This window comes from Sparus aurata, chromosome 13 (genome assembly GCF_900880675.1).
Source record: "Sparus aurata chromosome 13, fSpaAur1.1, whole genome shotgun sequence".
NCBI lineage: Eukaryota > Metazoa > Chordata > Actinopteri > Spariformes > Sparidae > Sparus > Sparus aurata.
In genome coordinates, this window is record NC_044199.1 from 19,895,164 (window position 1) to 19,910,089 (window position 14,926).

Consider the following 14,926-nt stretch of genomic DNA (forward strand, 5'->3'; position numbering starts at 1 on the left):
AGAGACTGTTGATATTTTTAAGGGAAGGTTAAAGACACACCTTTTTAATCAGGCTTTTAACTAATATTTTAAATTCTTATTCCATTCTTATGTGGTTCTATCGTATTTTATGTTGTTGTTCCTATCTTGTTTTGTTTTTGTTTGTTTTTTTGTTTTTTTTAAACAATTTTCATCTTAAATAATTTTTTTTTAATTATTTATCTTCGATACTATTTTATTTTATTTATTATTATCTTATGCATTTTATCCTTTTAACTGTTCACTTCTTTAAATTATCTTTTGTCAGGGTTTTTATCCTATCTTATGTTTTTAGTTTTTAAGGGTTAACTCCAGAGTTTCCTCAGGGGGGTCCTCCACACTGGGAGCTGTGTCTGGGATGCTGCTGGGGGTGCTGTCCCTGGGTCCCTTTGGCCCAGCCATTCGTTGTCTGTCAGGGTCGGGGGGCCTGGGCACTGGTGCCCCCCGTGGCACAGCCTGTGACTCCTCCCAGTGTGGACGGCCCCAAAGGTGGCGTTTCCTCAATCCTCAGTGCCTTGCCATGTCTCCTTATTTCCTGTAGTAAGTGTGTGTGTGTGTGTGTGTGTGTGTGTGTATGTGTGTGTACGTATGTGTGCATGTATATAGTACGGAGGGTGAGAGGGAGGGGCTTTCTTTATTATTGTTTTATGTTTCCTGTGTAAAGCACTTTGTGCTACATACTCATGTATGAAAAGTGCTTTATAAATAAAGTTGATTGATTGATTGATTGATTGAAGCTTTTCCCATCTGCTGCAATGTTAAATTTTTTTTTGAAAAAGCTGAATTGCTGAAAAAGTTGAAAAGTTGAAAAGCTGAAAATTATTAGGCTGAAGGAGCTTAAAAAGCTGAACATTTTAATGTTTGAATGGTTTAAATAGCTGAAGGTATGCTGAAGTTATAGCAGAATGAAATTTGAAAAAATCCCCATAAGAATGAATGGGGAAAATTTTGCATTAAAAGCTGAATATTTCCAAAAGTATGATAGTTAGAAAAGCCAAAAGTAATAGCAGTAATGTCCTTAAAAAGCTGAACATTTTGATGTTTGAATGGTTTGAATCGGACAAAGTTTGAATGAGTTGAAAACGGACAAAAAACGTACGGAAGAAGAATAATAACTAGACAATTCCCCGCCGGGAAATCGCGAGAGTGGGCTGTGCGCTTTGCCCCGTGATGAAAAAGCAAACATGGCATCAGCAAAGTTTCCTCACCATGAAGTGGGAAAGGCCTTAAGGAACACACACATCAAGTTTTGTGGTCCTAGCTTCAGAAATGTGGTAATAGGAGCGAGTTAAAAAAGGGTGCAGTTTTGAGATTCCTCCTCCCGATTTACGTTGGAGTAAATGGAGCATTTGAGAGCTACTCTTGTTGGTTAGCGGTCGATAATTCAAAAACAGTAAATCCTACCGATAAAGTAGACACACTGGGAGAAAGAAGACAAGTGTGGCTACAACTCTGGAAAATATCACTGTTTTTGAGCCTAATTTGTGGCCAGGATCGTCACGGAAAGAGAAAATTTCTGAGCAAATGTTTTTGTCTCTCTCACTCTGTCAGTTTGCCCTCTCCACTCTGCTGCACGAACATTCCGCCATACACAATCATTGAAAACCCTGAATTTTTCCAAAATCACTCACTGTTATTCAAGGATCACAGTTCAAAAACTACACATCATAGGAAAAAAGTTCAAATACAACTTAAATACTCAGGACTTGTGCCTACATTTTAAAGCTGAAATGGTGTTTCTACGTGAACGTATGCCAGAGTAGGAGATGTTTGAAAAACGTCGCAGATTTGCGAGTTTTTTGAACTCGCCCCATTCATTCCTTATGGGAAATTTATCGCAGTTTTTCGCGACTTATGTCGCGAAAGAGTAATATTTCGTAAAGCTGAATATTAGCAACCCGAGTCCGATCGAGCCGCACATTGAATGAGCGAAAAAATAATCATTAATGTAGTTTAAATGTTGGGAAATATACTGTGTGTGCGTTTGCATGTATGTGAGTGCAAGCTTAAGCATGGCTGTGTGTGTGTGTGTGTGTACATGTCTCTCTGTCTGTCTGTCTGTCTCATGTGTGTCTCCTGTCTGTCTGTCTGTCTGTCTGTCCGATGTGTGTCTCCTGTCTGTCTGTCTGTCTGTCTGATGTATGTCGCCTGTCTGTATGTCTGTCACTCTCTCTCTTTGCCCAGCTGATTTCGGTTGCTAGGTGACAGTTGGCAGGGGCCGTAGCAACGGACTGTGAGGGAGTCAGTTGGCCCTCTCCACTCTGCTGCACGAACATTCCCCCATACACAATCATTGAAAACCCTGAATTTCTCCAAAATCACTTACCATCGTTCAAGGATCACAGTTCAAAAACTACACATCATAGGAAAAAAGTTCAAATACAACAAAACTACTCAAGACCTGTGCCTACATTTTAAAGCTGGAATGGTGTTTCTAGCTGAATGTATGCCAGAGCAGGAGATGTTTGAAAAACATCGCAGATTTGCGAGTTTTTTGACCTCATCCCATTCATTCCTTATGGGAAGTGTCTCGCAGCTGTTCGCGTCTTACGACGCGAAGGATTAATATTCTAGAAAACTGAATTATAGCATACAGAGTCCGATCAAGCCGCACATTGAATGAGTGAAAAAATGATCGTTTAATGTAGTTTAAATGTTGAGAAATATACTGTGTGTGTGCGTCTGAGTGCATGTGAGTGCACGCTTAAGCAGCTCTGTGTGTGTGTGTGTCTACATGTCGCTCTGTCTGTCTGTCCGTCTGATGTGTGTCTCCTGTCTGTCTGTCTGTCTGATGTGTGTCTCCTGTGTGTCTGTCTGTCTGTCTGTCTGATGTGTGTCTAGTGTCTGTCTGTCACTCTCTCTCTTGGCCCAGCTGTTTTTGGTTGCTAGGTGACCGTTGGCAAGGGCCGTAGCAACGGCCTGTGAGGGAGCTGATTTGAGAGCAATTTCTGCCTCACATCTAGGACGTCAAACTAGTGCTATTTGGTCAAAATCATCATGATATCGACAATTTTTTTTCACGATCGAGCCAGAAAGGCCTTAAAGAACACACTCATTAAGTTTTGTGGTCCTAGCTTCAGAAATGTGGAAATGGCAGCGAGTTAAAAAAGAGTGCAGTTTTGGAAATCCTTCTCCCGATTTACATTGGAGTAAATGGAGCATTTCAGAGCTACTCTTGTCGGTTAGCGGTCGATAATTCAAAAACCGTAAATCCTACCGATAAAGTGGACACATTGGGAGAAAGAAGTCAAGTGTGGCTACAACTCTGGAAAGTATCACTGTTTTTGAGCCTATTTGTGGCCAGGATCGTCACGGAAAGAGAAAATCTCGGAGCGAATTTTTGAATCTTGCTCACTCTGTCAGTTGGCCCTCTCCACTGTGCTGCACGAACATTCCGCCATACACACTCATTGAAAACCCTGAATTTCTCCAAAATCACTCACCGCCATTCAAGGGTCACAGTTCAAAAACCACACATCGTAGGAATAAAGTTCAAATACAACAAAAATACTCAGGACTTGTGCCTACATTTTAAAGCTGAAATGGTGTTTCTACGTGAACGTATGCCAGAGCAGGAGATGTTTGAAAAACGTTGCAGATTTGCGACTTTTTTGGCCTCCCCCCATTCATTCCTTATGGGAAACTTTATCGCAGTTTTCGCGACTTATGTCGTGAAAAATTAACATTTCGTAAAGCTGAATAATAGCAACCCGAGTCCGATCGAGCCGCACATTGAATGAGCAAAAAAATAATCATTAAATGTAGTTTAAATGTTGGGAAATATACTGTGTGTGCGTTTGTGGGCATGTGAGTGCACGCTTAAGCATTGCTGTGTGTGTGTGTTGTGTGTGTGTGTGTGTGTGTGTACATGTCTCTCTGTCTGTCTGTCTGTCTCATGTGTGTCTCCTGTCTGTCTGTCTGTCTGTCTGTCCGATGTGTGTCTCCTGTCTGTCTGTCTGTCTGTCTGATGTATGTCTCCTGTCTGTCTGTCTGTCTGTCTGTCTGTCTGTCACTCTCTCTCTTTACCCAGCTGATTTCGGTTGCTAGGTGACAGTTGGCAGGGGCCGTAGCAACGGCCTGTGACGGAGTCAGTTGGCCCTCTCCACTCTGCTGCACGAACATTCCCCCATACACAATCATTGAAAACCCAGAATTTCTCCAAAATCACTCACCATCGTTCAAGGATCACAGTTCAAAAACTACACATCATAGGAAAAAAGTTCAAATACAACAAAAATACTCAAGACCTGTGCCTACATTTTAAAGCTGGAATGGTGTTTCTAGCTGAATGTATGCCAGAGCAGGAGATGTTTGAAAAACATCGCAGACTTGCGAGTTTTTTGACCTCATCCCATTCATTCCTTATGGGAAGTGTCTCGGAGCTGTTCGCGTCTTACGACGCGAAAGATTAATATTCTAGAGAACTGAATTATAGCATACAGAGTCCGATCAAGCCGCACATTGAATGAGTGAAAAAATGATCGTTTAATGTCGTTTAAATGCTGGGAAATATACTGTGTGTGTGCGTCTGTGTGCATGTGAGAGCACGCTTAAGCAGCTCTGTGTGTGTGTCTACATGTCGCTCTGTCTGTCTGTCCGTCTGACTGTCTGATGTGTGTCTCCTGTCTGTCTTTCTGTCTGTCTGATGTGTGTCTCCTGTGTGTCTGTCTGTCTGTCTGATGTGTGTATCCTGTGTGTCTGTCTGTCTGTCTGTCTGTCTGTCTGATGTGTGTCTCCTGTCTGTCTGATGTGTGTCTCCTGTCTGTCTGTCTGTCTGATGTGTGTCTCCTGTCTGTCTGTCTGTCACTCTCTCTCTTGGCCCAGCTGTTTTTGGTTGCTAGGTGACCGTTGGCAAGGGCCGTAGCAACGGCCTGTGAGGGAGCTGATTTGAGAGCAATTTCTGCCTCACATCTAGGACGTCAAACTAGTGCTATTTGGTCAAAATCATACATGATATCGACAATTTTTTTTCACGATCGAGCCAGAAAGGCCTTAAAGAACACACTCATTAAGTTTTGTGGTCCTAGCTTCAGAAATGTGGAAATGGCAGCGAGTTAAAAAAGAGTGCAGTTTTGGAAATCCTTCTCCCGATTTACATTGGAGTAAATGGAGCATTTCAGAGCTACTCTTGTCGGTTAGCGGTCGATAATTCAAAAACCGTAAATCCTACCGATAAAGTGGACACATTGGGAGAAAGAAGACAAGTGTGGCTACAACTCTGGAAAGTATCACTGTTTTTGAGCCTAATTTGTGGCCAGGATCGTCACGGAAAGAGAAAATCTCTGAGCGAATTTTTGAATCTCACTCACTCTGTCAGTTGGTCCTCTCCACTGTGCTGCACGAACATTCCGCCATACACACTCATTGAAAACCCTGAATTTCTCCAAAATCACTCACCGCCATTCAAGGGTCACAGTTCAAAAACTACACATCGTAGGAAAAAAGTTCAAATACAACAAAAATACTCAGGACTTGTGCCTACATTTTAAAGCTGGAATGGTGTTTCCACGTGAACGTATGCCCGAGCAGGAGATGTTTGAAAAACATCGCAGATTTGCGAGTTTTTTGACCTCGTCCCATTCATTCCTTATGGGAAATTTGTCGCAGTTTTTCGCGACGTACGTCGCGAAAAATTAATATTTTCATGAGAAAAATAATAGCATACCGAGTCCGCCCGAGCCGCACGTTTTGATGTATTTTTTGTTGGTATTCGCTCAACGGTGCGGGGCGTGAAAAGTGCCAAAAAAAGGACGGAAGAAGAAAAATAAAAAGAGGCGCGAGCAATAACAATAGTGGGCTGTGCTCCGCACAGCCCACTATGGACACCTATAGCTCTGCTATAGAGGTGTCCATAGTGGGCTGGCGAGCACAGCCCACTAATAATAAACTCCAGAAGAACAATAGTGTGAATGCTTGCAGCATTCACACTAATAATCACTTTTGGAATATTAAAAAAAGACCATATTTTAAAGACATAATCAAAAATTAATTCAAATTACGATGTACAACATTCAAACACACCCTGACATGCACACCATCACCACCAGCCCTGACTGTTACCACCCGGTCCAGGACCGTCGCTGCTGTGATCAAGTACCACAGCTACAGTTCATAACCTCCTGTTTGTTTCTGCTCGGGGCTGAGGCCGGAGAGAAAATGTAAGCAACCTCCCGTTAATCACTAACTGCTGTGTTTTCTGTTTTATTTTGAAATACTATCATGTCCTGTCAATCCACACCTGCTGCCAATGACTCACCTGCTCCTGGTCTTGCCATCAGCCACCCCCCGTATACAACCTGCCGTATATATCTCTGCTGGTACATCGTCTGTTTCTGACTTTTTTCCTACACCCTGCCTGGATTTATTTGTGTGTTTCAGACTGGTTACCTGTGTTTTATTTCTTAAACTCGAGCCTTTGAAAGAGTTTCTGCTGTACGATCTGTGTCTGACGACACGTTTCAGTCTGACGCAGATACGTATAAAGAGACACTATGAAAGTGAGGAACTGTCTCACTGTTACAGACAGTAAATCTGGTGGGAAGAGCAATAAACCAGTTTAATACACACACACACACACACACACACACACACACACACACACACACACACACACACACACACTGCATAGCTCTGCTTGAAGCGACAGAAACTTCTTAACAATGCTTCACATCCTCTCCAACATTAGCGACGGCTAAACTGCTCTCACATTCTATAATTAGAACTCACGCTTCATCAACAAAATGATCTATATGACAATTTCCTGATGAAGGATGCTTGAATAGTAAATTACAGCAATCAGGCGCTTGTTCGCAGGTGTGTTTGTTTTGTTTCTTAATCCTCGCCACTGTGCAGTGTTTGTCTGCTCGGGCTTTCTCTTCTCTCTCGCTGCTTTGTTCTGTCGCTCTTTAACTACCTCTGCCACGAGCCTCGCGCCTCCTGTTACTGACTTACATGAAAACAGCCACCTTTCACACCTTTCCAACAGTCATGAGCTGCATATGTGATGTGAATGTCGTCCACTGTGCACCTGCTCCTCAGGTGATCTCCCCCGACAGCCTATGATTTAGGGGCCTCGCCATCATGTTTCCCCATCGGAGACAGACACACATGTACACACACATATATACACACAGGTATTAGGTAGAAGGATGTAGGCCACAGAGGATATTTGTAACCATTCTACGAGGGTGTGTGTGTGTGTGTGTGTGTGTGTGTGGAGGCTGAGAAACTGGGGCAGAAACTATACAGGAAAGGTGTAACGTGATAACTAAAATAAATGGAGGGAGGGTGAGGGATATGGGCGGTAAACGAAAGGTGAAGAAAGAAGTGAGATGAAATGTCTGTGTGTCTGAGAGAGAATTATACAATCAGACTGTCTGACAACCGAGGGGAGGACAAGTGTGGACGGTCCTTATCAGTGCTGCCCCTGCTCCTATCTTCAATATGTTTTATGGCGGTTTTTCAACACTCTCGCAGTGAGAAATAGAGAGCTGGAGCAGCGCGAGGGGTAATGAAGCCTCCTACCGAGCCCTGGGGAGAAGTTCCATCTCCTCTCCACCATCTATCACCCTCCTCCCCACCACCCACCTATGGAGAGAGCAGCTTGCGCCACATCGCATCCTCCTCCAGGAGTGTGAGCAGTGAGCAGTGTAACACACCCGACACCGCTGACACACACCTTCTGCCACCTTCTCCTTCAACTCTTTCCTCTGCCGACCTCCATCTCACTCCTGCCACTCACATTTTGATTCCCTCCGCTCGTCAGTTGTGAAATTTACATTTAGCCTCTTGAGTGTTTACGTTCCTTTTCCTTTTCAAGGCAGTATTTGAGAGACGCGAGATGAGAACATCACTTTACAGAAATGCTCATTATTTCTTCCCCTGCAGCCGCGCCTCTAAATCACAACAGTGTGACTGGTCATGTTTATTCTTGTTTATGTTATTAATGCAGCAGTATGAGGCCAATAAGCATGCACAATGCAGTTCTCCAAAACCAACTAGGCCTCCTGGCCCAGGATATGGATTCACAGGAGCCTTAATAATAACTGGGGAAGTTATGGCACTTAATAACAAATCACTGTCTTTGGCACAGGTCTGAAGACATTTTCACCAAACATCAACCGGCGAACCATCAGATGAATTTTAATATTATAAATCTCAAAATGCATGAGTGGGTAGTATTGCAATACTCAAACTAGTATGAGTAAAATACAGTAACTCTTTTAAGGTACTCCTATTTTTAAAACCAGCAATCTACAATTTATTACGCTACATTAGCTGTTCACACCTTTGTTACAACTAAGATGCTGGAAAGAAAAAAGAAGCAGCGCCTCTCCTTCGACCACAACACCGTTACCATCGAGAAAAAAACCCAGAGCAGGAAGCATCATCTAGTGACAATCAGTGACAGTTTCTATGAACAAAACCTTTAAAATATGCTTTCAGAAACGCCTTTTCTTCTCAATGTCACAAGCTGAGTGACGTAAGCTGCACATTCTGTAAGTGTAAATGTAGTTAGCTCGCTAACGTTGGCCATGTTAAAGGAGAACTTCAGTCGATTTAAACATGCAGCTTCATTGCTCAAGCTACCCTTGACTTGCCAGTACCGAAGACGCGAACACATTTGGTCCAACCATTACAGAGCTCCATGAACAGAGACTTAGCACTGAACGCTAACAGCATGGGGTCAGAACTTTGCACTGTGTTTTAAGCATCTTAACATGCTCCACATCTCACACCAAAAGTTATGCAACATCAGCAGACACTTTACAACACAGCACTGTAGCGTGTATGACTCAAACTGAATAAAAAAGTAGTTAAAACAGTGTGTTTGTGCAAGCAGCTACTTACCTGTTTGTTGACATCCGCGTCTTCCGGTAGCTAGACCAAACTAGCATATCCATCGAGTGTGCACTTAACAGGCTTAACAGGCTATTGTAAGGCTCATGGCTCATGACAGGCTGTAACATGGACATGTACATTATGAACAGAAACACGAAAATGCTGGAATACGTTTCCGTCTCCGCCAGTGAGGGAGTAAGTGCACGCTCGACGGATTGACTAGTTTGGTCTAGCTACCAGAACACACGGATGTCAACAAACAGGTAAGTAGCTGCTTGCACAAACACACTGTTTTAACTACTTTTTTATTCAGTTTGAGTCATACACGCTACAGTGCTGTGTGCTAAGGTGTCTGCTAATGTTGCATAACTTTTGGTGTGAGATGTGGAGCATGTTAAGACGCTTAAAACACAGTGTAAAGTTCTGATCCCATGCTGTTAGCTGTCAATGCTAAATCTCCGTTCACGGAGCTCTGTAATGGTTGGACCGAATGTGTTCGCGTCTTCGGTACTGGCAAGTCAAGGGTAGCTTGAGCAATGAAGCTGCATGTTTAAATCGACCGAAGTTCTCCTTTAACAAGGCAGCATGTAAGAATGAAAAAAATGAAATGATCAGAAATTGCAGTTTTGACATTGTGATGTGATTGTATTGTGTTGATATCTGCTGCAGTTAGCATGCTAACCAGCTAGCACCCACCTGCCCCTCTCCAAAGCTCATTTGCTAGCGTTGTAAACATTTGAGCTACCCTGCAAGCTGCACGGCTAACTGAGCTAACTAGCAGCTAGCTTTTACTCTGGTGATATGCTGACCCGTATGTGAGTATGAATTTGACTCCTGTCCTTCCATATATGATGACATTAAACTAACATGATGCCTGCTATAACAATTATGTTACTTTCATAATTGTAATTACTTATTTTAGTAGTCTGGCCTTGACTTGAGTCATTGTTTATGGGAGTTTTTGTATTTTTCTATAGATTTTCAGGACTTTATATAGCCAGTAGTATCAACATGTGAAAGATGAATGATCATCCAGTTCAGTTTGGTGCAATTTCAAGGTCCACTCTGTAAGAAGTTGAGTTATAAGTCTCATTCTCGACACATCAAATACTGACATTGTTCCTTTTGTTGGCCGCCGTCCCAAAGTGTCACTTTATGACAAGTTGGGAATGAAACTCAGAAATGTACTCTCTAACAAAGTGGACTTATAAGTTTTAGTAATAAAAAGGAAGTACAATGAATGACAGTGACGATGTAGATTTTTTTCACAAACTGCTACAGAAATCATTTTTTTTGTTCTTCAGTAAAATTGTTCCTGAAGAAAAACCGTTAAACTTCCTCTGAAGAAGGAAAAAAGACTCATGGGAAACAAGAGAAATGAAGACATTAAAGATAAAATAGGTATTGTACAACAGCAATAACGTCAAGGTGAAACTGTAAAACTTGCCAGAAAACCGAGACAAAAACACGACAGAGGAGAGCGGCAGGGAGCGACACTGCTGAGGTCCCTTGGGTCATTCTGCTGAATGATGGCGTCTGTCCTCAGAGGAGACACCATCAGTCTGAATGCTCCGTCCTTAGAGGAGACATCACACTCAAAGTTCAGCAATTGGCCATTCCCGCTCTCCCTCTGTGGCGGCAGGGGAGCTCGTGGCCCAGTAGTCCTATACCCAAATTCTAACCTACTGGGACGGTGTGGTATTTCCATTAATAGAGTCTGGAGCAGAACCGCCTGGAGCGACCTGTCACCGCGCCTGACTCTCCACCACTCTCCTCTTCATTGTGTAAAGGAAAGCATCTATTCTGTCTTTTTATAGCTCATTTATGGCCACTCCTCTTGCTCTTCTCTGTTTTTACTCTCCCTTTCTGTAATCGGAGCCCAAGTTGACGAGGTTGTCTTCCTGTTGTACGACCGTTATGGGAAGGATTCTTGAAGAGCTACGATTTTGTGTGAGTTTGTTCACACATGCACTCTCATATTGGACACTGTTATTCATATTACAATGCCTGAGTGACAGCATGAAGCTTTTTTTAAATTAGAGGCCAAAGCACAAATGTCCAACCAATCAAAGCGTCCCAATGGTGGAGTGCTTCCATTGTGTGACATCATTCAGCCGGGGACACGACTGGATCCTCTATCTAATTGCTCCACATCACTGTGTCCGCCTCCATTCAACTATTCTTAAGGGGGCTATGTATATGACTCCGGCAGAACAGTCCGAGTTTTTAATGATACAGGTTTCATTGTTTTCTCAGCGCTTGTACAGTCTGTGGAATCAATACGCAGAATCAAAGAGGCACTGGAGCAGCGTTGGAAACACTCGGTGCGATCTATTCCTGCGAAATGTCAGATAAGCTGGAGGTGCTGCACTTAACAATGCACCAGTGTGTTGACAGGATTAGAGAGCAGGTCTAAATCAAAGATGTCTGGCAACGAGTGATAAACAAATATTATTAACAAATGTGTCTCAGTGTTTGTGTTCTGTTTCAAGCACTCAGCGTTTGACCTACTCACCACGCTGACTTTGAAGGCGTAGAGCAGGTCAAAGGGCAGCGCAGCCACCAGGTCGATGATGAACCATGTGGTCAGGTAATGGATGCAGATCTGTCGAGCGTCAAAGATCACTTGGCCCGACTTGCTGACATAACTTGTGCGAAAATTGAAGACAATGTCTTGAAGGGAAATAGAAAAAAAACAAACAAGTCTGGTTATCATAAAGTCTCAAGTATTTAACTTTGTATAAATATATAAAAGTTAAAGGAGACCTATCATCCTTTTACCCTTTTTTTTGTGCTGTAAAGATATTGAAAGTTAAGACAGTCAACGTCACAAACAGAAGCTCCTCTCTCCCACAGAGAACACTGTTCCACAAACGCCTCGTCAGTAGTCGCGCCTTTAATTCCCCGACTTTGTGACATCACACTACCTCACTATGTCACACATTTGCTAAATGCCCAACGGACAGTTTGGCATGTAAGAACTGATTAAGCACAGCTGGGTCAGGCATGTGTGAGCTGACCAACCAGAGGGGACTGGGTTATAGATAAAGGGGGAATACAGAGCTGCAGCACCAAGAACGAAATCATAAACCTGAAAATTAGCACAATATGTCTCCTTAATAGTTATAAACACTGACGTCCTGAGTTCTGTAATCCTGCAACTCACCTATAATGAACAGAATCTCCACTGCGATGTCACTGACGGTCGTGCTGCGGGTCAGGTCGTCATCATCGCCAATGAAGCACACGTTATACGGCACCGTCACAGCAACGTAGAATGTGGCGAGGAGTATCAGCCAATCCCATCCTGCTTTGAACGTGCTGTAGTGAAGTAAGATGAATTTGGACTTTTTGGCCTCTGCTACCTTGTACTCCGGCAAAGCGGGCAGATCTCCAAACACATTCTGGACGGGACAGGATGAGAAAATGGAAGCGACAAAGTAGCAAGAAGTTATTATATCCACGTATGACATCCAATCCATCATGGAGTCTGTGTGCAGGGAAGGAATTCTGCAATCAAGGCCGAACCAAGACGAGACTGGTGCACGTATAACTGAGTTTCGAGCATTTCAGGCACCTAAATATGGGAATATCTAATGTTTTGTTTTGTCTTTTGTTATCCCTCGTACAAAGCTGCAGTAGTTTAATTCAGACTTCTGTGTCTCTTGTAATTGCTTCCCTTTACTATCCTAAGTATGAAAAAAATCTAATAAATAACATTTAAACTATTCACTGTTATCCAACTTTCACTTTCACTTTACCATACTTAATATCAGGACAGTAAGTTACGATAACCCGAACAAATAAGGCAGCTTAGTCACTGAACACGGGGCTACATGCAACATAGCTTGCAGACAACAACTGAGCGATATATTTAGCTAATAATTAGACCCACAACTTTACTTATTTGTAAAATCTCACCTCGTTTCTAGCTGAAGTTGGCAGCTGTGTTCGGTTGTTTCCTACAGCTGAGCACCAAACGGCACAACAGAGTTAGCAACTAGCTAGCAAACATGCTGCAGTCGAGAATGTAGCATGCTAATCATCCTCTTTTTCTGCTGGAATTTTAAAAGATGACAATTTTCCAATGTTGTGTTTAAAGCTGTGGCCAAAATCAATGAATGCACTACACTACAGTATACTTATAAGCCTGACAGTTGACTCTAGCTAGCTTCTTTGGGTCACAATAATCTTTGACAAAGTAGTTTGCTTATGATTAAATCAATTAGTATTATCAAATGTTCTTGCTTATTAGAAACAAGTTGTGACTGAGGGTATCAGGGAAACATTTGTACAAACGTTAATGTGGAGATATTCTAGTTATCCTTTTTGAGTTGTACCATATAGTTGTTACACACGTTTGTCAATTTTAAAGATAATTTTTCATATCAAGAAAATCACAGTTTGTCATAGAGTTAGTCGAATATCGTTGAGTTTTGTGCTCAGTAAACTACATCAATCCCCAACACCAGCGTGTCACTTCCGCACAGACAAAGTAATGAAACAGGCGATAACCACAATGACGTGTCTCTTGTCGTTCACTACACATATTCTTTTCTGATAAGGTCCGTGGTGGTCGTCTGTTGAGAGCACTTCTCCATCTTGACACAGTATTCCTTTGCAGCTCCTTTCCCTTTGTTTTTTCTCCCACTGTGTTAATAACATCAGCAATCTCCTCACTTCCATATAACAATCCTCCCCCACCCACTTCTGAATCTCCCTCATCACGCTGCATCCCGCCTGTCGTCTGAAGCGTCTGATGATACCTTGTTGAGTTTAATCTTGCTCTTCTCTCTGCTGTGGAGGTGACCAGAGATGTGGTAGAGCACCGTGCTGCTCCGCATCCGAGCCGAGCTGAACGAAGAGCCGGTTTTTACCCTGCTGCGCCGCCGCTCTGTGAACACACACACACACACACACACACACACACACACACACACACAGTTACTGCACAATCCCCTCTACAACATTTTACCCCCCAAGGTTAACTCCTGATGAATGAAACACTCATTATGTTTGATGAAATACACAATATTCCGTCTTGAATAGGAAAACATGAATATGCAGCAGGAAGAATGTTTCATTTCTGAACAAAATTGCACAATTTATGAGTGGAGAGAAAAAAGAAGAAGCTATTTAACTGTCATTGTGCTTTTGTAAATGTCAAAGAACACGTGTTACCTGTTTTGATTCTCATTATCCAGCCATAAATATTGGCTGATGACGTCCTGTTGTGTAAACACCATCTCCAGCAAAAGAGAGCAATTTCCAGCTTTGATAAGTTGCTGCTGGGGCAGAGAGGCTGTTAAGGATGGAAGATTTTCTTTGGTTGATTGCTACTGGGGCGTGTGTGTGTGTGTGTGTGTGTGTGTGTGTGTGTGTGTGTGTTTCTAGAAGTAGATAACATAGATGGTGCAGGATTGATGAGTTCTGAGCAAGGAGTTGGGTAATAGGAGAAGGCACTTTATTGCTGCCAGGTTTTTGAGCTCGGTCCACGGCAGAAGACTACAGCGGAGATTGGCTTGAAGGGGGATAACGGCAATAACAAAAGCTGCAGAACAGAAGTGATAACTGCTTTTGAGTGTCCTTTGGAAAGAGTGTGCATTCCGTGGTGTGTGCCGTGAGTGTGTGTGTGTGGACCCCCAGACGAGGCGAGGAGACAGGGCCATTCATAACGCGGTGCAGCCCGGAGGGACGCGACACGGCAGGAGCACAGAGACAGAGACATGCTTATTTTTAGATCTAATGAATTTCCCTCCGCTTTTCTGGCCATTCTTGTTGGGGTAGAAGGGGAGTATGGGAGAGGCGAGGGTGTTGCTTATTTGGGGGGAAGGAGAAGACTTGCAGGGCAGATGATGAGGGAGAATGGATGGAACTGTAATATGAGAAATAAGGGGGATGGAAAAGGACGCCGGACAGCAAGAAACAAAGCCTGGAGGGAGATTTTACCCTCGACAGAGAAAAGAGAAAATAGTGAATGTGAAAGGAGAAGAGTCTGCTGATGCCAGTGATGGGATTCCCTCTTTGGCACACACACACAGTCGGTCACATTGGAGGTGTTTGTCCA

General features: G+C 43.0%; 2 protein-coding genes across 5 annotated transcripts in view; both read right to left on the reverse strand.

Moving 5' to 3' along the window:
* The window catches only part of ntm (neurotrimin), a 993,858-nt gene that overhangs the window by 101,122 nt on the left and 877,810 nt on the right, over positions 1-14,926 (reverse strand). The gene's annotated exons all lie outside the window — the stretch shown is intronic.
* LOC115594159 (potassium voltage-gated channel subfamily H member 8-like) lies at positions 11,111-13,749 on the reverse strand. The gene is made up of 3 exons (XM_030437994.1): positions 13,626-13,749; positions 12,026-12,263; positions 11,111-11,532 (listed from the first exon to the last, which is right to left on the reverse strand). The coding sequence occupies exons 1-3, from the start codon at positions 13,701-13,703 to the stop codon at positions 11,231-11,233; spliced, it is 618 nt and encodes a 205-aa protein (XP_030293854.1). The 5' UTR covers positions 13,704-13,749; the 3' UTR covers positions 11,111-11,230.